General features: G+C 41.5%; 1 protein-coding gene across 1 annotated transcript in view; it reads right to left on the bottom strand.

The window, feature by feature from the left end:
- The window catches only part of USH2A (usherin), a 1,035,348-nt gene that overhangs the window by 911,757 nt on the left and 96,937 nt on the right, over positions 1-26,654 (bottom strand). Inside the window, exons 7-8 of the mRNA XM_089684798.1 lie at positions 26,139-26,369; positions 21,619-21,712 (exon numbers count right to left, since the gene is read on the bottom strand). Of these exons, the coding sequence (XP_089540924.1) occupies positions 21,619-21,712; positions 26,139-26,369 (325 nt within the window). The remainder of the gene's footprint in view (positions 1-21,618; positions 21,713-26,138; positions 26,370-26,654) is intronic.

Raw genomic sequence — 26,654 nt, 5'->3', positions numbered from 1 at the left:
TTCCCACAGTGCTCCTCTGGAAGCTACTTAAACCAACCCCAGCAACATTTTATGTTTTTATTTTAATACTTACCTTTTCTAGAAGTCTTCAGGCTAGTTTTGTAATGTAATTTTCTTTTTGAGATATTCTCCAGCAGTAGGTGGTCCTTCATAAAGTACTGGCTCTGATGTGATGACATCCTCAGGGGGCAGGTCCATGACACCCTGCATGCACAGGATGTCATCAATCTGAAGACTGAGGACATCCACTGGAGAAAATGGAATTACTGTTGGGGACAACACCAGGAATGAGTTGAGCATTGCAGTCTGAGCTGCTGTTTTTTTAAAATCCGGCTGGGATGTGATCAGTTATGTCCAATCACAGCTGATCGCATGTAAATAGGAAAATGCCGGTTATCGGCATTTCTCTCCTCACGAGCTGTCACGCTGACAGCTCGAGAGGAGAGCAGAGCCGGTATTCAGCATCCCTCAGAGGGGACATGTGCACTGATCTGTGTAGCCCCAGCAGCACCACCTGTCAGTGTCCATCAGTGCCAGCTGTCAGTGCTCATGCATGCCACCTGCCAGTGCCTATCCATGCCACATCAATGCCACATTTCAGTGCCTACCAGTGCACATCAATGTCACATATCAGTGCCCATCTGAGCTGCCTTTCAGTGTCACCCATCAGTGCCAGTCAGTGCCACCTATCAATGCCAGTCAGTGCCACCTATCAGTGCTGCCAATCAGTGCCACCCATCAGTGCCAGTCAGTGCCAGTCAGTGCTTCCTATCAGTGTGCATCAGTGCCGCTTATCAGTGCCCCTCAGTGCTGCCTATCAGTGATGACTAACAGTGCCAGCCAGTGCCACCTAACAGTGCCAGTCATTGCCGCCTATCAGTGCCAGTCAGTGCCGCCTATCAGTGCCATCTATCAGTGCCATATATGAGTGCTGCCTTTCAGTGCCCATCAGTGATGCCTGTCAATGCCCATCAGTGCCACCTACCAGTGCCTCCCCATCTGTGCCACCTATCAGTGTCCATCATTGCAGCCTATCAGTGCCCATCACTGCAGCCTCATTAGCGCACATCAGTGAATGAGAAAAATCACTTATTTACAAAATTTTATAACAAAAACTATGAAAAAACATTTTTTTTTCAAAATTTTCAGTGGTTTTTGGTTTGCTTAAGAAAAAATAAAAAACCCAGAGCTGACTAAATGCCACTAAAATAAATCTCTATCTGTCACAAAAAAATGATAAAAATGTCATATGGGTACAGTGTTGCATGACCGCGCAATTGTCATTCAAAATGTGACAGAGCTGAAAGCTGAAAATTGGCCTGGACAGGAAGGGGGTGTACGTGTCCTGTAAGCTGGTGGTTAAACATGTCCAGTAACAAAAATTTAAAAATCGTATTTCATCATAACTTTACACTAAATTGTATTCTGCTACATGTCTGCTACAAATCCCAATACGTGTAAATTAATTGGTTTACGCGAAAGTTATAGCATTTACAAATGGCGGTATATATACTGGACTTTTTTGTTATTTTTTATTTTTACTAGTAATGGCGATGATCAGCGACATATAGTAGGACTGCGGGACTGCAGCGGACATTGAGACACTGGGGGAACTGACTTGCCCAGTGACACCAATACAGTGATCAGTGCTAAAAAAAGCACTGACACTGTACTAATGGCACTGGGCAGGAAGGGGTTAACATGAGGGGTGATGAAAGGGTTAACTGTGTGCAGGGAGTGTTTTTCTAGGGGGGCGGTGTCAGTGTGCTTCACTGTAATGACACTGTGTGCCTCAGCTTACAGGGAGGAGGACTGTTAATAAACAAACCAGTCCTCCTCCCCGTCAGAGATCTTTGGAAATCACTGGGCGCCAGCGAGTAATTACTGGCCGGGACCCGATGATTGACAGCCGCGGCCACGAATGGCGGCACGGATAGAGCGCGGCACCCCTCATGCACCCCCTACCCAGAGATGCAAAATCTGTATATATTTGTGATTTTGTGTACCCATGCTGCCCTGCAGCAGTATTTCTGCTATAAGGTGGACGGGAAGCGGTTAAAAAAGAAATCAGTGCTGCCATTTTTATTATTATTATTATTCAGGACTTATATAGCGCCGACAGTTTGCTCAGCGCTTTACATTTTGGAGGGAGACAGTACAGTAACAATACAGTTCAATACAAGAGGGATTAGAGGGCCCTGCTCCTTGGAGCTTACAATCTAGGAGGGAGGGGATAGTGGTCCAAGAGGTAATTAGCTGTGGGGGATGGAGTGGTAGGAGTAGGGAATTCCAGTATTAGCTGGGGTCGGGGTAGGCTTCCCTGAAGAGATGGGTTTTCAGAGTGCGCCTAAAAGTGAGCAGAGTAGGCAATAGCCTGATAGCTTGGGGTAGGGAGTTCAAGAGGATGGGTGAAGCACTTGAGAAATCCTGAAGACGAGCATGAGAGGAGGAGACAAGGGAGCTAGAGAGTAGGAGGTCTTGCGAGGAGCGGAGAGTACGGTTTGGGTGGTATTTAGTTCAAATATTTTTTTTATTGAAAACATTTTTAACAGAACAGGATATGATGTGACAGTACGGTTCACGTAAAATAGCAAGGTATAAATTCAGTAGTTTCCCTACCATTTGGCTAGGGACAGCATCAATAACGATTATGCTTACCTGAGAGGTATACTTGGCTTAGTGTGAACCAGGATTGGGTGAGGTGTTACATATAAAGAGAGTAGGGAATAGGAGAGGTTTAGGGGAAGGAGGAGGGAGGGGAAGTGTATAGGGAGAGGGGAGGACTAAGCACCAGTCAATTACACAGGTTCATATATAGTATGGTTATATGGGTATCAATTTACAGTACAGTTGGGGTTTTGTAGCCATCGAGACCATTGAAATTCAAATTTCTGATAAGAGGATTTATGAAGTGCTGATCTCTTTTCCATCTCGCATTGAAAATTTAGGTCCGTAATGAGATCTGAGAGAGAGAGGGTGTTAGACGATTTCCATAGTTTGGCGATGTTGATTTTGGCGACTGCTAATGTGTGTATGATGATGGTGCGAGAATCTATAGGGAATTTTTCGATCCCTATGTATAGGAGTGCTAAAGCTGGGTTTGGCGTCATTGGGGATGCAGTGATTGAAGAAAGCATTTGAAACACTTTGTTCCAATAGGATATGAGAGATTTACATGTCCACATTATATGTAGAAGTGAACCCAATTCTCCACATTGTCTCCAACAATTGGGGGAATGTTGAGGGTAGTACAAAGATAGTTTGGTTTGTGTTAGGTACCATTGGTGTAAAATTTTCATGTACGTTTCCCAGTGTGAACTGCATCTGGAAGCTTTATGGGTGATAGTAAAGGTTCTTTCCCAGGTGTGAGGTTGTATTGGTAGTGAGAGATTAGTTTCCCAGTTGGATAGAGAGGAGGTAAACTGGGCATTAGTAATGAGTGTATAAAAGGTTGAGATCCCTTTCTTAAGTTAATGTGGTTTTTGTAGGAAATTGATTGTAGCAGTTGGGATTGCCATTGTATGTGGGATATTCAGTTGTTGTAAGGAATGCGCTATTCGTGTGTAGGTGTAGAATTCATTGTTGGGGAGATGAAATTTCTCTTGGAGGGTTGAGAAGGAATGTAGTTTGTTGTTTGTGTAGATATCCCGGATATATGAAATGCCTTGTTTTTCCCATTGTAGCAGATTTAGGAGAGGAATAATGAAATGTAGAGTTGCAATCAGGGTAGGGATTAATTTGGTGTCCGTGTGGTTAAGTGCTAGAAGATCATACCAGGCTTGGAGTGGTTTGGGTGGTATTTAGAGACAAGGTCGGTGATGTAAATAGGGGCAGTGTTATGAACAGCTTTATACATCAGTGTTAGTGTTTTGAATTTTATCCGTTGGGCAATTGGAAGCCAGTGGAGGGATTGGCAGAGAGGGGTGGCAGATACAGAGCGGATTAGTAAGGTGAATGAGTCTGGCAGCAGCATTCATGATGGACTGGAGTGGGGATAGCCTGCGATGAGGCAGGCCAGTGAGGAGGGAGTTACAGTAGTCAACTGCATTGTCAGACTCACTCTGGTAAACATAATGAATTGCATAAGAGTGAAAGCACTGAAAATAACCAGAAATACTTTCAGAAAAATAACAAGCAAAATAAGTATTAACAAGCTGGCAAAATCTGCAGCATAGGTCACAGGATTATTTTTGTTTTGTGTTTGGTATTGTCATTGACATATGGTAAAAAATTAGCAGTAAGTTCCACCAAACAACTTTTTATAAAGGTAAAACTATTAAAATTGTAAAACTCTTGATTTCAAACCTTGATTAATGAGCCTTAAAGGGAATCTGTGTGTTTACTTTAAGCCTTCTGACCAGACATGAAGCCCAACAGGCAGGTTTCTGCAAAAACGGTCACATACTGTCAGGAAGGGCAAACCAGTAGACAAGATGGTTCCTCTGGGCAGACTTCTGTGCATCGTCATAGGTTAATCCATATTCCTTCTCATAGACGTAGGAATTGGTCACATATGCGTGTGCATACACGGGCACAACTGCGTGCTCACGCCATGCACTCATGACAGATGGTGGCATCAAATGGGCTATTTAAACTGAGCCAGTGCTGCTTTTTCTTCAGCCTTCCCTGCATCCTAAGACCCTGTATCCTGACTTCAGTTGCTGACCTGGTTTGTCCTGACTACTTTCTGAACTCTGCCTGTACTCAGGGGTGGACTGACCATTTGGAAACTCGGGCACTGTCCGAGGGCCCGGGGTCAGTAGGGGGCCCCATGAGATGCCCCTGGTACCTTTTTCATAGGTTTTTTTGAGTTTGGGCAAGGACACAGGGGCCCCATGATCCCCTATTACCCGGGGGCCCCATGAGTTGTCAGTCCGCCCCTGCCTGTACTGACCTCAGCTTGTCTTCTGACCACCACTTCTGCTTGCTCCATTTGCTGCTGCTCCCCTGATGGGGTCCTGAACTGATTTGTACCCTGACCACACTCTTTCCTGTGCCTCTGTACTTGATCTGTCCTGCCAGTGTATGACCTGGCCTGTCTGACTCTTCAAATCCTCCTGATGTCACCGGCACCTGCCTATCATCTGGCTGTGCTTGCTTATCTACTTTTTGATACCAGCATATGCCTCGCCAGTTCCAGTCTGCTTCAGTCTGCCTACCAGCTACCATGCAGTGTTCCTGCCTCACTGAAGACCACTGTCCACTACTCCTGCCTGATGTGAACACCTGCTCTGCTGTAAGCAAGACCTACAGGCCCTCATGCCACTCTGCACTCCTGTGCCTACTGTTCACACTATCAGTGTCCCCGAGTCAAAGGTGTAAGAGAAGTCCTATTCATCATATCAGGCTCTTCTACCAGGTACATGAGGAACACTTTAGAGTCCAAAAACCTCAGTAACTATTATGTAAAAAATTAGAGTTTGACTTCTAGCCCCATTCCTGCAGCTCACCATTGGCCCAGACCTATCAGGGGTGGTTTTGCTGTTTAATAGTTTAGGGTAGGAGGGGCAGGCCCAAGCTCTTGAACACAGACACTACTTGAAAAATTGCATAAGACAGACTCTGGGTGCAGGGGTTCTGCAAGAAATGGAAAGCACATTCTGCAACATCCGGTTACCTACTTTACATGTTTAGTGACAGTTTAGGTTGCTTAAATTAGACACAGTTTTTAATGCATAGCATTCTGTCATTTAAATACTGGAGTTGTTTAGTTTGAACTTGATATCAGAATAAAAATTTGCAGTGGAAGCAACAATATATGAAGAGTTTCAGGTGTCTCACAATAACTCAAAAACATAAATCAATAATGTGCAAAAAATATCTTTATTCCCATGACTGTACCCTGAAAATCCCATACTCAGAAGAAGACTCGTTGAAGTTGATGGCAGCTGGTGAGGGAGCTCCAATGCACAGCTCAGTGTGCAATTTCAGCATCTGCAAAAATGAATGAACTCCCATGTACTGTATGCATCGAAATTACATCATCCTGGTGCAGCCATGAAATGTAGCTCCACTCTACATTGCTTTCCAGTCAAAATTAAGCCCAAGAAAAAAAATATTATAAATTGCAGCTTGCCTGTCCATAGATGTTGTGGCTGCATTAGTTTTTGCTGCAAGTTCATAAAATTTGAAAACAGGATAATAAGGAGAGAAGCCTATGGTGACAGCATTGCTCCCCCATAGACACTGTAGTCGTAGGGCAGGAATTGTATTACTGGTAGAATCACTGAATACCACAGGGCAAAAGCTTAATAAAAGGAAAAATAATGCAGCCAGCATAGCTAAGGCCTGGTAAGCTGAAATATACACTGATCAAAAAAAGTAAAGGAACACTTTGAAAACACATCAGATCTCAATGGGGAAAATATCATGCTGGATATCTATAGTGATATGGACTGCGTAATCTGTTAGGAACGTAAAGATGCGCCATCGTTTGATGGAAATTAAAATTATCAGCCTACAGAGGACTGAATTCAAAGACACCCCAAAAATCAAAGTGAAAAAATGATGTAGCAGGCTAGTCCATTTTGCTGAAATTTCATTGCACTAACTCAAAATGGTATTCAGTAGTTTGTAGGCCCCCACGTGCTTGTATGCATGCCTGACTACATTGGGGCATGCTCCTAATAAGGTGGCAGATGGTGTCCTGGGGTATTTCCTCCCAGATCTGGACCAGGGCATCACTGAGCTCATGAATAGTCTGAGGTGCAACCTGGCGGCGTCAGATAGACCAAAACATGATATCCCAGAGGTGTTCATTTGGATTTAGGGCAGGCAAATGTGTGGCCATTCATTGGTATCAATTCATTTATCCTCCAGGAACTGCCTGCATACTCTTGCCACATGAGGCCGGGCATGGTCATGCACCAGGGGGAACTCAGGACCCACTGCACCAGCATATGGTCTGGCAATGGGTTCAAGGATTTCATCCCGTTACTTAATGGCAGTCAGGGAGTTATTGTCTAGCCTGTAGAGATCTGTGCATCCCTCCATGGACATGCCTCTCCAGACCATCACTGACCCACCACCAAATCATGCTGAAAGATGTTACAGGAAGCATAACATTCTCCACGGCTTCTCCAGACCCTTTCACATTTGTCAAATGTTCTCAGGGTTAATCTGGCAGCACAGGTCCCACTAGAGGATATTGGGCCCTCAGGTCACCCTCATGAAATCTGTTTCTGATTGTTTGGTCAGAAACATTTACACCAGTGGTCTGCTGGAGGTTATTTTGTAGGACTCTGGCAGTGCTCATCCTGTTCCTCGCACAAAGGAGCAGATACCGGTCCTGTTGATGGGTTAAGGACCTTCTATGATCCTGTCTAGCTCTCCTAGAGTAACTACCTGTCTCCTGGAATCTCCTCCATGCTCTTGAGACTGTACTGGGAGACACAGCAAACCTTCTGGCAATGGCACGTATTGATGTGCTATCCTGGAAGAGTTGGACTGCCTGTGCAACCTCTGTAGGGTCCAGGTATCACCTCAAGCTACCAGTAGTGACACTGACCCTAGCCAAATGTAAAACTAGTAAAAAACAGTCAGAAAAGATGAGTAGGGAAAAAAATGTCAGTGACCTCCACCTGTTAAATCATTCCTGTTTTGGGGGTCGTCTCATTGTTGCTCATCTAGTGCACCTTTTGTTAATTTCATTAACACTAAAACAGCTGAAACTGATTAACAACCCCCTTTGCTACTTAACTGTCCAGATCAATATCCCAGAAGTTTAATTGACTTGATGCTATACTTAAGTGTTCATTTAATTTTGTTGAGCAGTGTATTACATTTTTTATTTGGGGCTTAGAGTAAATACACTGTGGGGTTGATTTACTAAAACTGGTGCACTCAGAATCTGGTGCATCTGTGCATGATAGCCAGTCATCTTCTAACTTCAAAAAGTAGATTGTATAGCGAGCACCTACTGTAATGAAAATTCGATGTAAGCTGCTAGAACACCAAAAAGGTAACCAACATAACCTTCCAAGACAATATATATAGAGAAAAGGGTGCAGCGCTGCACCCTTTTCTCTATATATATCATCTTCTAACTTCAGCTCAATAAGTTCAGTTCAGTAAGCATGGGTTCACACTGAATACGACTTTGAAATTCTGCGACTTCACTTGAAGTCGCATGATTTCAAAGTTGGATGTCAGTGCGACTTCAGGTGTGACTTGTAAGAAATCTGTGCGACTTCATGCATGACTGTCTATGCAAGTAACACTCAAAATTCCTAAAAGTAGTGCAGGCACTACTTTTCAACTCCGACGAAGTTCATTGCTGATAATTGGGTGCGACTTGTCATGCGATTTAAACGGTCCAACAGTATGACAAGTTGCACCGTTGTAAACAGGTGCTTAAAGTGACACTAAAGCTTTGGTTTTAAAAAAAAAAAAGTCTATACTCACCTGCTCTGTGCAGTGATGTGTCAGATCTGCCTCGATCCATAGTGGATTGCCAATCATTGTGTTCATCCCTGTTCTCCAGTGAATTACCAGCTTCTAGTTTTTAAGCACAGTCAGCGATATAAAATCTTTTTATTATTTACTTGAGGTTATGACATGCACTTTTCACCAACAAGTACCATTCTGCCATAGCTCGAGCTGCAGATATTTAAATACTACATTCAAGCAATATCCTCTAATATTCGTATTCTTCCCATAATTGAATCAGATTATCGTGTTTATGTTCTGCAGCCCGCAAGCAAAATATAATGAATAAAGTGGTTTTTCTTCTCATGTCGTTCAGGAAAAAAAAAATAATAAAGGTCCTTAAAACCCGGCATAAAAGCTGGTTCCCTTCCTGAAGATTGCGGCAGGTCTGCACTAAATTAGATTCTTAAGCAAGTCGAAAGAGATATGCTATAGCGACATCATTAAGATACTTATCTATTAATAATTCATAAGATGATGATATATATCAATTATGCCCCAACTCAGTTTGTAGAAAAATGTTCTAATCCGTAATACCATATATTTCAAACACAAAAAAATGTTAATATTCATGAGTCGCCTTAATATGAATGGCATGTGAACCTGACATTTCAACTAGTTTGCTAATGATTTACTACAGAGTACCCCTGATATTAACTTTTCGTGCCAATTCATTCTCTGTTCAATTTACAAAGCCTTACCAATGCATTGGCAATCAATTTCAGGAGAGGCTGTGAATACAAATGGGTTTTAAAGACTGGCCTTGCAGAAGGAGATTGGGCTTGCAAGTTGGAGCCTACCGTGATGAGGTTAATGTCATGGAGATTGGGGATGAGTCTAGCTCCGTGATGTACTCTAATAGAACATTTGTTTAGAACATAAAGCTTTATTTAAATACACAAGTGGCACTGTACACTTAAAGTCAAATGTTAAAGGTTATCTAAATCCAAAAACAAAAATGTAATATCTTGCAGTGCACCAATACTTAGATGTCTCAAGATGGCTCAATTAGTTTCCCCTTTTCTTGCTTTTTCCCTCTTTATTTATGCCTGGTGATCCTGCCAGTAATTCAGTTCCTGTCATAAAGTGACAACATTCCTTCACTCTTTAGGTTGCTAGTAGAATTAAGTACATTTAGTTTTTGGTTCCTTTGTAGTCAGTGAAGCAGAGTTTGATTGCTGTTCTGGGTTCTGCTGGTTGCAGGCTCAACTACTCCCCCCTGTTATGTAGTAGGTTTCTGAATATAGCGGGTTGGAAGAGGCAGACCCTGGGCTGAATATTGATACAGACTCAGCCAATCCCTGGTCAAAGGGATGACCAGATGGGGGCTGTGTATATAATAGTCTGGAGCCTGGAATAGTAGGGTCCTAGTCCTAAAGGAGAAGACCCAGACTGAAGGGCTGTTGCTCTTCTGGACAAGACTGCAGAAGTCTCAGCATAAGGATAGCTGAAGGGCTATCTCTAAGGCTGCCAAAAGTCTACCGAGGATCTGGCCTGGAGGCTCATGGTACAGGGTCTGACTGGTTCAGGTAGGAGGCATCCATGAACACAGGGAGACAGTGGGTAGAAGCCTAAGAGAGAGATCCTAGTGACCTTTGTTGTTTAACCCTGGTAGAGATTGTTCCAGATTTGCTGGCTTAAGGCAGCTTCCATAGTGAGATACCCCTGAGCTGTATGTCAACCTCACAAGAGGTCCACCCTGAAGCGTGTAGCTACTACCAGAGAGTGTCCTGTGTTATAGTTTGCACTAAATTTGGAGTATCCCAAGGCTCTCCTCACACCCCAACTAAGTCTATCCAGCATCAGACTTCAAAAAGACGCTTGCTGTCTGGTTATTCTGTTGAGACAATGGGAGACTGTTCTGTGCCTGGCTGCCATGCACCCAATAGGGAATAGAACCTGAGACAAAACAGCGAGACCAGTGTGGGGTTTGCACTACAACTCTATTTTATCTATGGAGGAGCAGCATTATCACCTTAGACCAGGGGCGGACTGACAACTCATGGGGCCCCTGGGCAATAGGGGATCATTTGGCCCCTGTGTCCTTGCCCAAACTCAAAAAAGCCTATGAAAAAGGTACCAGGGGCATCTCATGGGGCCCCCTACTGACCCCGGGCCCTTGGTCAGTCCGCCCCTGCTTTAGACTAATCTCTTAATTTGGACTGCAAACACCTCCCTTCCTCATCTCCATTACCTAGGGAGGTGAGTTTGTATAATTTAGAGACGTTAGCTAAAGTATAGCAGATAGTATTGTTTGAAATTTAAATTTAGCACAGAATGAGCCCATTGGTGGGAAACGTGCTTAGGGAATGTGGCTTTCCAGGTGGAAATTATATGTATGTAGTATTTCCACGGGGAGTGACTCTTCATCTTCTTGTATTTTTATATTTTATGTTGGAGGATTGATGGGCTACAGGAGCCACCATCCGGATGGTCTGTGGACATTAAGAAGTGTTGGTTTGGAGTTGTGCCATGGATTTGGGTATGTTCTTACTATTGAGTGCAAAGGAAGTAACAATGGCACAAACCTTTTTTTAACAGTGTCAGCAAAAAAAAATATTCTGTACTTGCCGAAAATGTACATAACCTGAAAAAAAGACAACTAATGTGACCACTACATCCAATTACCAGGAAGCTGGAATAAATTATATTTTTGTTTTTTGGGTTTAAATACATTTTTGGATCGATCTAAGCAAATGTCTTGACAGGTAAAAACTACATGCAGATGCAGCCATTATATGACCACGCTGACAATCCAGAACCATGTAATATTCTGACAACAACTACCAATTTCTAATGCATTCTATAGATTTTTACTATTTTTAATAGGGAGTGGAGTAATTTTAGCAAAATAGATGTTGCTGCAAAATTACAGGTTACAATGAAATGATTGGGCAACATTTTGTTGAATAAAGCTTATATATAGGGTGTTATTTAGAGTGTTTGTTTTTTTCTTTTGAGGGGGGATGGATTTAGAGTAGTTTAGGTAATAAGTGTTCTTTGTGTTTATTTTTTTACACTGTGTTTTCTTTATGTGAGAAGACATACATAAATTAATGAGAACAAGAGCAGGGCCATGATTGTTGATAGGAGCTTCCATAACCCTAAGGAGCCATTTAAAGCTCACGCATCATAAAAAAACACACTACATTTCTAATTAATTCCAGTGCCTCTAATTCCACTCCATTTAGGCTCCTCCTCCTTGCCCTGTCTGTCTTATGGCTAGTAGAGGAAACTGCAATGTCACTTGAGGGTTTATTTATAAAGTAGCAGTATGGCTTTTCAATGGTCATAATTGTGCAGTATTTTTAAGTTAAAAAAAATATATATATGCCTTTTTTTCTGCAATCTCCTAGCCAGTCCTGTTTCATCAAGGTAGTTTCTGATTTTCTGCCAGTGACAACAGGGAATGGGTATTCCTTATGGATTGAGCGGAAATCACAAAATATTGGAATACAGTGTTCATGTAACTTGTACAACAACTACATCAGTATTCAGTAGAGATATATTCTTCAACCAGTAGATGGCAGTGTTTATAAGTTTTTAGCTGCATCTATGGTACTGTATACTTTATATATAAAGGTTCCTGCTTGCAGAGAAGCACATGTGGACTGTGCACTGTCCGTTCTGTAGGGCTATATACAGAATTTCTAACACATAATGTATTATTTATTTCAGGTAATTATATAGTACTTTCAGTTTTACTCACTGCTTTAAGTATATATTGTACATTTATATCAATCCCTAACCCTTAACCTCCCTGGCGGTATGATTATTTCCGATTTTTTGTGCTGAAAGCGGTACCATTTTGTTGCATGGAAATATGTAGTTTTTTATTGTAGGCTGTAATTTTTCGGAATAACTCACTGAAATCTGTCCGAACAAGAGTCTAGTAAACATCCCGGGTAGGATAAAATTTTAAACACAAAATCATAAATTATAATTTATTAAATAATCATAAAAAATAATAATATAATAATAAATTTAATTCAATAATATAATCAAACCAAAAACACTGAAATTTGAAATACAGAGGCAAATTCGCACATCGCTGAGCAAAGTCGCAAAATTGTTTTCAGTGTCTGATGATGAATTTCCCCACAAATCATTATCACTCAATTCTGCAAGTGGTTCTGATTTACTATCGCTGTTCCCTAGCTGTTCTAAAACCGCTTTTGACGTAAAGGGACGCTTTTTGGACGCCATGGACTTTTCTAAGTTTCCAGGCAGAAAGAACAGTCAAAATGCAGGCAGGGGACAGGACAAAGCAGTAGGGACAAATGTATGTGAAATGCATTGAAACAGCAATGTTTTACTATGTAATAATCATTTTTAAAAAAATGACATTTTTTAAAAATTTCAAATTTTCCGCCGGTTCCGGCGCCCGTACGTCCCGACGTCACAGGAACAGGAACACGGAAGCCAGATGCCGGCATTGGCCGGAGGAGATGGCCAGGGACGCTGCAGGGGACACATCGTGGGAGCGAAGGACAAGGTAAGTGCTGCAGGGACTCCCTGAGCAACGCCGCATGGTAAACCCGAGTGTAGCTCAGGGTTACCGCTCTTGGTACTCAAATTTTACCCTGAGCTACACTCGGGAATACTGCTAAGGAGGTTAAGGGGCGTACAATCTAAAGTCCCTAACTCACATTCATACTAGGACCAATTTAGACAGGATCCAATTAACCTATCAGCATGTCTTTGGAGTGTGGGAGGAAACCCACACAGGCACAGGGAGAACACGCAAAATCCAGGCAGGTGGTACTGTGGATGGGATTTGAACCAATAACCCTAGTATTGCCAGGCAGAAGTGCTAACCAGTTAGCCCCTGTGGTGACTACATGGTCTACTGTTTGCAAAGGCAGGTTTGGTGAACACATTCAGAAATCTGCAAATGGAGAATTTGAATGTGCATTGAAGTCAATAGGAGGCGCATCTTGAAAATTAATTCTCTCCATTTTTAAGGCCAATAGGCAAGGTTTGTCCAACAAATGGTATTGTGAGCTGGACACTGCGGGGAAATATTTGCTAATGCAAAAGAAAAATGTAAAACAGCTCCTTTATTAAGGCTTGAAGTGGAACATTAACCATTTCCAGGTGGCCGTACTCATATATGCGGGCTCTTAGTGGGTGGGCTTTAATGTTGATAGGCCGCATATATGCTTCCCTATGTAAGCACTTTACTGTGCTAAGAGCATGCTCTCTGCGCTCTCCCAGCACAGTAAGTGGTGGGTACCAGAAAGCTCAGAGGCTTTCTGATCATGTGACCGCTGTGACTGTGAATGCCCGCCTACCAGACATTTAGAACTTGTTAAAGGGCAGGGAGGCAGCAACAGGAATGGGTTAAAATGCACAATTCCTTTACATAACATGCTTGGGGATGCCTTGATCTTGCTTGTGTCACTTTTTCTGTAGAATGTACTACAGAAAAAGTGTCATTTAGAAAGGAAAAAATAATTTGCTACTGAGTGACATTTCCCTGCTGTTTTTTTTTTCAGGTGACCTGAGGAACCACTAAAATCAGAAGAACTTGTAGGATGTACACCATGCACAGCAAAAGTTACATTTTCAATGCAAAAAAATTTAAAAATAAAAAGTGGAAGCTCCGTTTGTTTGCCTCCTCCCCCCTTCCACAGCCATATTTGGCACCTTTTTGGGGGGGAGCGGGTACCTGGTTTTGACAGGTACCTGCTCCCACTTCCGACTCAGTTCATCAAAGCGAAGTGAGCCAGAAGTTCAGCCCCCTCCTCCCTCCCGCAGTCTCCTGGGAACTTGCACAGGTCCCAGAAGACTGCCGGACCAATCAGGATGCGCAGCGCGACTCGCACATGCGCAGTGGGTGCCCAGCTGTGAAGCCGTAAGCTGTCACAGCCTGGTGCCCACAGTTGAGATGCCAACGCCATGGAGAAGAGAAGGACAGAAGGGACGGCACGGGTGAGCACATCGCTGGATCCTGGGACAGGTAAGTGGTGTGTTTATTAAAAGTCAGCAGCTACAGTATTTGTATGATGGCTATACCATCACTTACCTGTAGCCAGATCAGAGGAAGATAATTACTAATTATTTATTGTGATTGCATGTTAACCTTTTTGGGGAAAAAATGCTTGCTGACAGCTCATATAAATGTAAAGCTGGCCATAGATGGATCCTATTTTTTTGATCAGCCAGTGGGCTGATCAATTAGGGAAAAAAACAAAGAGTGGATTCCCCCATCCACACAAGCAAGGAAGATGGAGAAATCCTCCCCACTGTGTTATTGTTTTCTAACAACCATGACTCCTCTGCTGTCAGGATACACTGATCAGCTCCAGAGTCGATTGGCTGCATGCGTTGATCGATTGAAAATAATATAATAAAACCATAACCTCTTCTAGGGAGTTTAGTAGAAAAGACCACAATGTCCATCCAGTAATACGACCCATTTTGCTATTATCCTTAATGATAACAAACTACTTTTGTGACGAACGTGCTACCCAACCCCTGCCTTTCTCAACAACTCGTGACAAAGGACCAGCCAATCTCACACCACACTGTCACTTACGTAACAGTGCCACTTTCAGCTGCACCCTGCACAAAGATTTTCCAGCTTATGATCCCACAATCTAGATGCCAGCAGTTTACGAGCGATTGTCACTGGGTTAAGTTAATTATGCAATTCACCCTTTAAATTCCATCACTATTTATCGAGAAGGAGGAAACTCACAATCTTAGCAATTACATTGTGATTTAAAAATAAATGTCTGCAACACACACTGTCACTACAGACAGGTATGTTCAGAGATTTCTACTACAGCAGCACTCTTCAAGAGACAGGGATTCTTTTAGTTTGCATTAAAAGCCTTAGAGACAGTTTTAACACTTTTCAAAATGGGTTTTTTAGTGAAAGGTCAAAATGCTGCAAATAAAATATTTACAGAAAAAAGGTTTTACAAAGAAATAAAGAGACAACAGAGAATTAAAAAGAAGTTGAAAATGAAGAATACTTGCAAGGTCCTTGGTAGAGTTAAGTCAATAAGCAAGGTGTTATCGGATCTTATAACATGACACATGTTCCTTCGTTGATCGTAAATGAGAGCTGTCAAAAGGTCCTGACATTTCCTTTTTCTGTGGTATCAATGGGGTGTTGACAGAGACCATCTGACAAATCATCCAAATTAAGGATGGCTGGTAGGTCACCACATATCATAGCCCTCCCTTACACACAGTTTTACACTAATATTAATATCTTCCACTATCTACAGGTTGCATTCTGGAAACTGGTAGATTATTCTTCTGCATTATATTTTTGTGTCCAGGGATACCAAACACAAAGTATTTTGGATGGGCCTGTTACCCAGGAGGTAGGAGACTGCTATCTCCCCTTTTGTACATGCTAGCTTAGTTATATATGACCTTGATTTGTTCGATATGATATTCCCCATTCACATACAGTAATTACTTAATATTAATGTGTCTTAGTCCTCTTGGATTTTATGAATTGTGTGTGGATTTTGTTAAGTTGTAAATCGGGCAGAGGTCTCTGGGTAGACATTTTATGGCACACTATGTGTTCCTAGTGCTGTAATTGCCCTACAAACCATATATGACAGAACTGAAGGGTTTTGTCATAGCTGTATGATAGTTTCAAGAGAAGTGTTAATCTGTAGAGTTTTTTATGGTTAGTAGAAATGAACAGACAGCCTGCCAGGACTCAATTAGCTGTTTACAGTTCTGAGCAAGGCCCGTGTGCTGATGTCTGCTGTCCCTAAGTTGAGACAACAGGTTCTTTTGAAGTGTGTTAAAAGTTAAGGCTATTAATTCCATGAATTTCAGGAGGAAGAAAGGGTGAGGGATCACTGGGTTCATGACAAAAATGGCTGAGACCGCCTACAGCTTCCGTGTGGCTAATGCACACAAGTATTATCATGGCTACTTTTTATGATCACAAAATACAACTATACAGTATATACTGTACAGTATGTATGTACACTTAGGGGCTGATTTACTAAAGGCAAATAGACTGTGCACTTTGCAAACTCTGCAAGTGCAGTTGCTCCAGAGCTTAGTAAACGAGCAGAAGCTCTGCTGACTTCTACCATCCAATCATGTGCAAGCAAAAATGCTGTTTTTTTTTTGCAAAAGTATTCTTTGCAAAGTGAAGTTTTATCTCATTTACTAAGCTCTGGAGCAACTGCACTTGCAGAGTACACAGTCTATTTGTCTTTAGTAAATCAACCCTTATGTGCAAGTCACCTGCCCATCATACGGCAAGCTTGTGAGCTTCTTTGACATCCCGTTGTAAAACCATGGGCAATAATATGGAGTCAACCCTCTTTTGGAGATATAACAACTTCCAATTTTCATCTAGTCAACCAAAATAAGGTTTGAGAGTTGGCAGCCAAATGAGAATTTAGGCACAACAAGAAGACCTGGCTCACAATTAGCTGTCCAATTTATCTCAAAGGTGTTCAGCAGGGTTGAAGTCAAGACTCAGGTCACTTGAGTTCCTACCAAACTCATCACACCATGCGTTTATGGAGCTGGCTTTGTGCACAGAGGAACAGTCATGCTGGCACAGAAAAGGACCTACCCCAAACTGTTGCCACAAAACACGCAGCTATCTACTATGTCTTTGTTGTATGATGAAGCATTACCAGAACCTTTCATAAGAAATAATTTTAAGGAGGAAGAGGGGTTATATATATATATATATATGTGTGTATTTTTTTGGCTTTATAGTTAGAAAAAGGACCATCATCTGCACACATGTACCAAACAATTAAATTACAAAAGAACATTTTAAAAATGTTGAATGAATAAAATAATTAAATTCTAACCATTTAAAGGGAAAAGAAAACACATTTTGATCAAGCTTTATGCAGTATTCATTTTTCTGTCCTTTACTTCACACCATATAAATTTACTGTTTTATCCTGGACAAAAATATAATAAATGATTGGGAGGAAATGAATATGTGATGACTTTGTAGTTGGAGTATTAATAATAAATAATTTTCCTTCGTACGAAAATTTGGTCAATACAAATTTGCAGCGTAATGTGCCGTCCTGATAATTATATTATAAGAAGACATAAAAGAAGAGCAAGATAAGAAACAACACTAACCTGGCCGCCTGCAAAACAAGATATACCTGCCGGCGGATATATCTAAAAGGCATGAAAAATATTAGCAACAGGAGGCCGCAGTGTTTAAACGATTAAGCAATTTTCTGAGCCTTAAAAAGATATGTCTTTATATCAAAAGATTTATTTAATTTGCTTCCCAAGAAAGAAGACACTGAAAGCAAAATATTAAAATTTAATGTAACAATAAAACAATTTGCTTGTTATACCCACGAAGGTATTGCAGGTTGAGTTAATGAAAGACTGGAAACCTACTTATTTTTTATCAAGCTGGCAATAGATTATTTTTATAGTTGAGAAGCAGTGAAAAAATTTATAGCTGCAGTGAGCACTGGTTATCTGGGAAATTTTAATTTATTCTAGATAAATGCGATAAAAGGTGTTATTGAAAATCTGAGAGCAGTTATACACTTTCGTTACTGGAAAACCCTATTTCCTTGGTATCAAGGGTGCTGGATTTTCCCCTTATCTGCTCTTCTCAATTGGTTGTGATGTCAAATTTCAGAAAGATGGGAACATTATGTGACAATTTTGCAAATGAAATAAAATTGCTCTTCTAGTTATGCTTAAAAATAGCTAAATGTAGGGTGCATCAGTGATATAGACCTAGGCCATTTATATCACCTATGCTACTCTTCCAGAAAATGTGGCATCCAACCACATGCTTCACATGCATTTAGGGTAGATCACTGTTAAGGTAAGAGCGGAGGACAGGTGTTTGAGTTTCAACACCAACCCTACCCCTTGTTGCAAGTGCCTAAACAATGCCCTTATAGCAGACCTTGCAGTAAAATGCAAGTTCCACTTAAGTATCAAGCCACCTCCTTCATCATAAAAAGCCACTTAGTTAAAAAAAAAAAAAGGTAAAAAAGTGAATAAATGAGGGCTTAGCTAGCACATGGTCTGAATGGCTGCTTGGGAGAACCACGCCGAGGTTCTCTCATTGCCCTACAGCCATGAGTCTCACAGAGGCACATTCTGGTGACATTGTTCCATAAGCAGAAGAACAATGTCCCATAAGCAGGAGTCTCACAGAGGCACATTCCGGTGACAATGTCCCATAAGCAGAAGGATGAATGGAGCCTGCAGAAGTTCACAGCTTTTTACTTTCAACCAGCAGGAATCCACAAAGAAAATGGCGCTACCTCCTCCATTTCTCTCACTGGCCACCGTGTGCAGTGATCTATCGGAAGTTTGCTCTGGGAACACAGAGTGCTCTGCTGCAGCACGTCAAACAAAACAGAAATATCCAGCTCAAGAGCCACCCAAAAGCTACTCAAGTCCCCTTGTGTATTAATGGTAAATGTAGGCAATTAATGATCAATACCGATGGGAGCCACAAACGGGTCAATACATCATTACACAAATGAACTTAAGTAGCTTTAAGGTGGCTCTTGTGCTGGACATTTCTGTTTGTCTGAAATGTAGGACTGGGCTTCCCGGCCAATCTCTGCTGCAGGCACCCTTCTCGTGCTTCCATACCAGATTTCTAGAAAACAGTGGTGCTGGTAACATGTTATGTTATGTTATTTGCTGCAGCACGCCCTCTCTCCTCATCATCGGCTTCAACACACTGATAGGCAGCCCTATCAAAGCTAGGGTGAGATTGGAGGAACAGCAGCAGGATTTGTTTGCGGTGAGCCCAGTTGAGTAAACACATACTGAGAGTGTGATACAGGATTCTATTACAACTTTCCCAACACTTAGCCAGCCTGTGCTGGACACAACTCTAAAAGAAATGGTAATTTCATTGCAAAGCTCCATGCACACCAATATTGTTTCCTTTATGCAAATATTTACTACAGAGGTGCCATCTATTGGTGAAAAGGTGGAAAATATAGAAACGAAAATCAAGGAATTTTCTACCACCATTAATGATTTAGTGGATGCACATTAGGACAAAGAAGAAGATAGCTCATGGAAAGCTAAAATAGCGGACTTAGAGTTCAGATCCTTGTGAAAAAATTTTAAAGTTTGGGGTTTACCTGAAACAGTACAACCACCAGATCTGCATAGATATGAATGGAACATGACTTCCTCTGTACTGCCACACAAATCTATGGAATTAGCCATAGATTGTATTCACCAACTACCCATGTCTCCATATCTCCCTGACACTGCACCTGGAGATGTCTTAATGGGAACTTACTTTTTCATGTAAATGACAAATACTTGCTAAATTGAGGTCTCTGGGCACTTTGCCCATCCCTTATGCTGATCTACAACTTTACACTGGACTATTGTAATACAAACTGCAACTAAAAAAGCAGCCCAACACTGTCACAGCAGTGTAATGTAACCATACTATCCTCTATATGTGGAATATTTCACAAGGCTTTTAATCAACTGCAATGGCACCTCACACAGCATTGCCACTCTAGAAGAAAGTCTGACTCTGTTGCACTCTTGGGGCATCATTCCTGATCCCCCCACCTCAAACAAATCATGCCAAGACTCAAGAAAAGTAACCCCAGCCTGGCAACAAGTCTACCAGTAGGGCAAGCCAAAACCTAGGTGGCCTTCATCCATATGATTATATTGATATGGAACTAACTTCTTCTAGTCCTAGACCTTTGATGAGACTAGGCACATTTTTGCAGGAAGATTCTGCACTTACCCCCCTGTCACATCAAGCCCGACTTTGAAACTGTGCAACTTTTAGTTGCACGATTTCAAAGTCAGGTGAAATGCCAATTTCAGGTGCGATTTGCAAGACATCTGACACAGATGTCTATGCAAATCGCACCAAAAGTGGTACATGTACTACGTTAGAAATCGGTCTGGCTCCAACCAAGTCAGAATCGCACCGATTTGACTGCTCTAATTGTGGACAATAAGGTGCGACTTGGCATACGATTTGCAAGTCACATGGCATGCAAATCGCACCTGATGTGACTGGGTGTTAAACTGCAGAAAGCTATGTTAGTTTTTCTTAATGTTATTTATTACAAGTACTTATATAGCGCTGTCAATTTACGCAGCGCTTTACAAATATATATTGTATATTCACATCAGTCCCTAACCCTCAAGGGGCATACAGTCTAAGGTCCCTAACTCACATTCATACATACACATACTAGGGCCAATTTAGACAAGATCCAATTAATTATTACCAGCATGTCTTTGGAGTGTGGGAGGAAACTGGAGCACCCAGAGGAAACCCATGCAGGCACAGGGAGAACATGCAAACTCCAGGCAGGTGGTGCCATGGTTGGGATTCAAACAGACGACCCTATTAGAAGTGCTAACCATTTAGTCACTATGCTGCCCACTTTATCTCCTTCCTCAGGCTGAAAGCTCTACCATTCCACTTGAAAGACTCTCATAGAACATCCACTATCAGTCTTCTACTCCTGGATATCTGTAAGTGCCTTTTGCTCAGTCTCCTACGCACACTTACTTTACCAACATGCGACTTACATTTCTGTCTCTCAATATGAAAGGCCTCAATCACCGGGCCAAACATGTTTCTATGTGGAAGACAGCACAGGACCATAAATGTGACATACTGTGTGTTCAAGAAACAAATTTTCACCGGAACACCTCTCCTCCCTGCCTTCAGTTACAGAGAGATTTGATAATATTTGTAACTAACAGAGACCTGTGCACACCACATCTGTTGGGCTGTGTTGCTTAGCTTTCTGTTTGGTCCACACATAACTTGTAGTCTCTTTGTAGCAGTGTATACAGGAGATGGCGTATTTTAATACCGTAGGACTGCACACAAGGGAAGATAAAAATAGAGGGATGATTTTAGTCATAAACCCAGAACATGTTTGCTGATTGGGGGTTCTGGACTTCATTTTGGCCTTTAATGATGTTCACAACATGTTTGTGTAAGTTCAATGACTCAGAAACTATTGAAACCGAAGAGAAGGTGACCAGCATTTTAAGAAGGAGTTCAGTTGTGCTAGTAAGGTTATTTTTCTTTTGATAAATTTCTTTTCAGATACAGTAAGGAACAGGCTAAAGAGCAACATATTATACAAAATACTGTATACAATGTATTATATATTAGCATCGAAGCAGTTATAAGTACAATAATCAAGAAAGTAAAAAGAGAAATCTTACATTGTTTCCATTGGTGTAACTGTTGACACTACAGAGACACTTGTATGGTGAAACACTTGTATCACATTCATTAGCATGTCCATGGCAATTACACCTGAAATGAAACATGAATGGGTTATCTGAGTAATGATACTTACCGTATCTACAAGGTACGAAAAAGAAAACCTTTCTTTACTCCTAGGACTCGTTTGAATTTGCAGCAAAACTTGCTGTCTCTCTGAAAAATGATCCATGATTAATCACTTTTTAGACAGCAGTTCACAGGTGGCTAGGTGGCTAGGAGGTGATATGTCGCTCCCTCACCAAATGTTTTACATGCAGTTGTAAGGTTATTGCAGTGCAGTCCCATTAACTTGAATGCAATATGAGGTATAACAAAGTATATACTGTATGTACAGTGCTCAGCATATATGAGTACACCCCTTTTGAAAAGTAAGATTTTAATCAATATCTCAATTAACACAAATGTTGACAAAACTGAGTTTTATAGAACATTTGTTTAGCTCATTACATGAAAGTAAGGCTAGTAATATAACTTAGATTACAAAATCTTTTTTATTCAAATTAGCTGATGGGAAAATTAATACAACCCACAACAACAAAAAACTACTCCATCTAGTATTTTGTATGACCTCCATGATTTGTAAGGACAGCACCAAGACTTCTAGGCATGGAATGAACAAGTTGGTAAAATTTTGCAACATCTGTCTTTATCCATTCTTCAAGAATGACCTCTTTTAGAGCCTGGATGCTGGATGGAGATTGATGCCCAACTTGTCTCTTCAGGATTCCCTACAGGTGTTCGATTGGGTTCAAATCAGGAGACATACTTGGCCACTGAATCACTTTCACCCTGTTCTTCTTCAGAAATGCAATAGTGTCCTTAGATGTGTGTTTTGGATCATTGTCATTTTGGAAAAGTGCACGACGACCAAGGGCACAGAGTGATGGTAGGATCTTCTCTTTCAATGTAGAGCTGTGAATTCATGATATCATCAATGCAATGCTGCTCCCCGACACCAGTAGCACTCATGCAGCCCCACAGAAGGACACTGCCACTACCATGTTTCACAGTAGGCACCAGGCATTTTTCTTTCTACTCCTCACCTTTGCGAGGCCATACAGTTTTGAAGCCATCAGTTCCAAAATCATTTATCTTGGTTTCATCACTCCAGAGTGTAGAGTCCCAGTAGTCTTGTTCTTTTTCAGCATTGGGCCCTGGCAAATTCTAGGTGGGCTTTTTGGTGCATGGGCTTTAGGAGAGGCTTCCTTCATGAACGACACACATACATGCCATTCCTTTGCAGTTTATGCCATGTTGTGTCATGGGAAACAATCACCCCAGTTTGTCTTTCTACTACTTTAGCTAACTGCAATGAACTTGCATGGTGATTTTCTTCAACCATTCTCATTAGAAGACGCTCCTGTCGAGGTGTTAACTTCCGTGGATGGCCTGGACATGTCTGTTAGATGGTTGCAGTTCCATTTTTGTTAAATTTTTGTATTACTTTTGCTACAGTATTCTGACTAATAAGTAACGCTCTGATGATCTTCTTGTAGCTTTCACCTTTCTTGTGTAAAGACATTTTTTTTTCTCAGGCCTTGTGACATTTCTTTTCCATGTGGTGGCATTGCTGACAGCATAAAATGGGAAGGGGATTTCTTTGTAAAGTAACACCCTTTTACAATCAACTGTCTGCTGGACATAAGCTTAATGAATAATTAAACTCACTTGAATGAAATTCTTGTTATTTAGGATTCTGTTGCCTAAAATTTAGCTTTGCTCCTAAGACTTTCATTGGGGTGTATTCATTTTTGCAACATGGTCTTGAATTAATTTGTTAGGAAAAATACTTTTTTGTGTGTGCAAATTACCAAATCTTGCGGGATTATTTTGTAGTATAGTGTCAGATAGAAAATGTGGATTCTGAAAGTAAAATAAAGGTTTTCTGACAAATCTGTATGCTGAACACTGTATATACTGTATATATACATACACTATATTGCCAAAAGTATTGGGACACCCCTTTAAATTATTGGATTCAAGTGTTCCAATCACCTCCATGGCCACAGGTGTATATAATAAAGCACTTAAGCATGCAGACTGCTTCTACAAACATTTGTGAAAGAATGGGTCGCTATCAGGAGCTCATTGAAATCAAGCATGGTACCGTGATAGGTTGCCACCTGTGCAATAAGTCCATCCATGAAATTTCCTTGCTACTAAATATTCCATGGTCAGCTGTTGGTATTATAACAAAGTGGAAGCAACTGGGAACAACAGCAATTCAGCCACAAAGTGGTAGGCCTCGTAAAATGACAGAGCGGGGTCAGCGCATTCTGAAGTGCACAGTGCACAGAAGTCAACAGCTGTCTGCAGAGTCAATAGCTAAAGACCTCCAAACTTCATGTGGCCTTCAGATTAGCATAACAGTGCATAGAGAGTTTTATGGAATGGGTTTCCATGGCCGAGCAGCTACATCCACGGCTGACATCACCAAGTGCAATGCAAAGCGTCAGATGCAGTGGTGTAAAGCATGATATCACTGGACTCTAGAGCAGTGGAGACGTGTTCTCTGGAGCGAAAAATCTTGCTTAGCTGTCTGGCAATCTGATGGACATGTCTGGGTTTGGTGGTTTCCAGGAGAATGTTACTTTCTTGACTGCATTGTGCCAAGTGTAAAGTTTGGTGGAGGTGGGCTTATGGTGTGGGGTTGTTTTTCAGGGGTTGGGCTTGGCCCCTTGGTTCCAGTTAAGGGAACTCTTAAGGCACCAGCATACAAAGACATTTTGGACAATTTCATGCTCCCAATTTTGTAGGAACAGTTTGGGGATGGTCCCTTCCTGTTCCAACATGACTGCTCACCAGTGCACAAAGCAAGGTCCATAAAGACATGAATGCATGAGTTTGAGGTTTGACTGCCCTGCCCTGCCTTACCTCAAACCATTAGAACACCTTTGGGATGAATTAGAGCAGAGACTGCAAGCCAGACATTCTTGTCCGAAAGCAGTGCCTGACCTCACAAATGCGCTTCTGGAAGAATGGTCAAACATTCCCATAGACACCCTCCTAAACCTTGTGGACAGTCTTCCCAGAAGAGATGAAGCTATTATAGCTGCAAAGGGAGGGCCAACTCAATATTGAGACTGGGATGCCATTAAACTTCATGTGCGTGTAAAGGCAGGCTTCCCAATACATTTTGCAATATAGTGTATACTGGGTTACTGTTAGAAACCAAAGGGCCACATACAGCCAACCTGACATGCCCCCCAATAAATACAATTTACTTTTACTCGGCTTCAGCTATGAATGAACACAGTGAGTGATTGGTATTGATCACTCATTTTGTTCATTCAGGAAAGGTAGGGACTGGTAAATGTGACATATGTGAAGCTGGCAGCATTGCGGGGGTGGGGGCACACAGGGGAGCCTGGGCAGTGGGGGGAAATGTATGGTGTACAGAGAGGGTGATGGGTGTGACAAGGGGTAATTACTGGAACCAATGTCCTGTATGGCTCTCTCTGCAGCAGCTGAAAGCCAGCGGGAGAGAGAGGAGAAGAAGCCAGCTCTCACTCAGCTGCTGTGGAGAAAACCATACACAGGATTGTTTCGAGTAATTGCCTCCCCATCATGCTGATCACCATCCCTGCCCACATCCAATTTACTGCCTGGGCCCCCCTGCTGGCCTGGGCCCTGTACTAGAGGACTGGTGGTAACCCCTTATCCACAGGCCTGAGTGTAAATATACATATATATATATATATATATATATATATATATATATATACACATGAGGGTTCTTCAAAAAGTTTCCACACTTGTAAAAGTCTATTTATTACGAATTTCAAAAACAATGTGACAACTCTTATACTAAACTGCAAGGTCAGCCGGCTTGACAGACAGACTAGTCACATGACATTCTTGGACATGTCCTCCCACCCTCATTGTTTACAATGAAAATATAAAAGTGCTAAAAGTGCGGAAATGTTTTGAAGACTCTCTCTCTCTCTCTCTCTCTCTCTCTCTCTATATATATATATATATATATATATGTACGCAGTGCTCAAAAATTTGCTTACCCTGGCAGAAATGGTGACATTTTGGCACTGGTATTGAAAATATAACTGATCATGCCAAAAACTGTCTTTTATTTAAGGATAGTGATCATATGAAGCCATTTACTATTACAAAGTTGTTTGGAAACTTTTTACATCATAATAACAGAAATCACCCAAATGGCCCTGATTAAAAGTTTACATATCCTGGAATGTTCGGCCTTGGTACAGACACACAAGGTGACACACACGGGTTAAAATTGCAATTAAAGAATAATTTCCCACATCTCTAATGAGTCATCCAACTGACCTGCACTAACCCAGCCCCAAACACATGACACACAACTACCAGGAGTCATCCACAATGATTTTGCCTATAATATTCTACAATATTCTACACTATTCTAGTAGCACACTAGAGGGTGCTACACATGGTTTCAGCATTTTTCTATTTTCTGTCTTACCTTCCATTAATGGTGATTTCCGCTATTCCGTAATACCGATGCCGGAAGCTGTCAGTAGCCATCTCAGTCCCTGTTGTATAATATTGACCAATCAGCTGGATCCTTACTTGGGATGCTTTCACAAACTCTTGAAGTTCAGTGTTGCTGTGAAAGTCTTTGTAGCCGGGTCTATGGTTTGGTTCTGGGGTGAGGAGACTCAGGGTCAGGTTTCCATGTGAATAAGATGTATCCCTATACAATGCAGAAGAGAAAAACAGACTTGGAATTATGAAACTGTTAATGAAGCCATGTGGACTAGTGGTAAAACATCCTAACATTACAGAACAAGTTTATCTGAAAGTAAAAACTACTGCTAGGTAATTGTAAATATGATCTCTAATACCAGGACTACCTTTGTAAAAACAAGGAGTTAAATCAAGATAAAATAGCACCCCTGCCCCATGTTCCCTCTCAGTCTTTTGCTCTCGCACAAAACATCTCAACATTTTTAAGGTCTACAGATTGTTCCTATCAGTA

This window comes from Staurois parvus, unplaced genomic scaffold (genome assembly GCF_062004578.1).
Source record: "Staurois parvus isolate SC_StPar_1 unplaced genomic scaffold, SC_StPar_1.0 ptg000357l, whole genome shotgun sequence".
Classification (NCBI taxonomy): domain Eukaryota; kingdom Metazoa; phylum Chordata; class Amphibia; order Anura; family Ranidae; genus Staurois; species Staurois parvus.
Note: the sequence above shows the minus strand (reverse complement) of the source record. Positions and strands in the feature narration are given on the sequence as shown.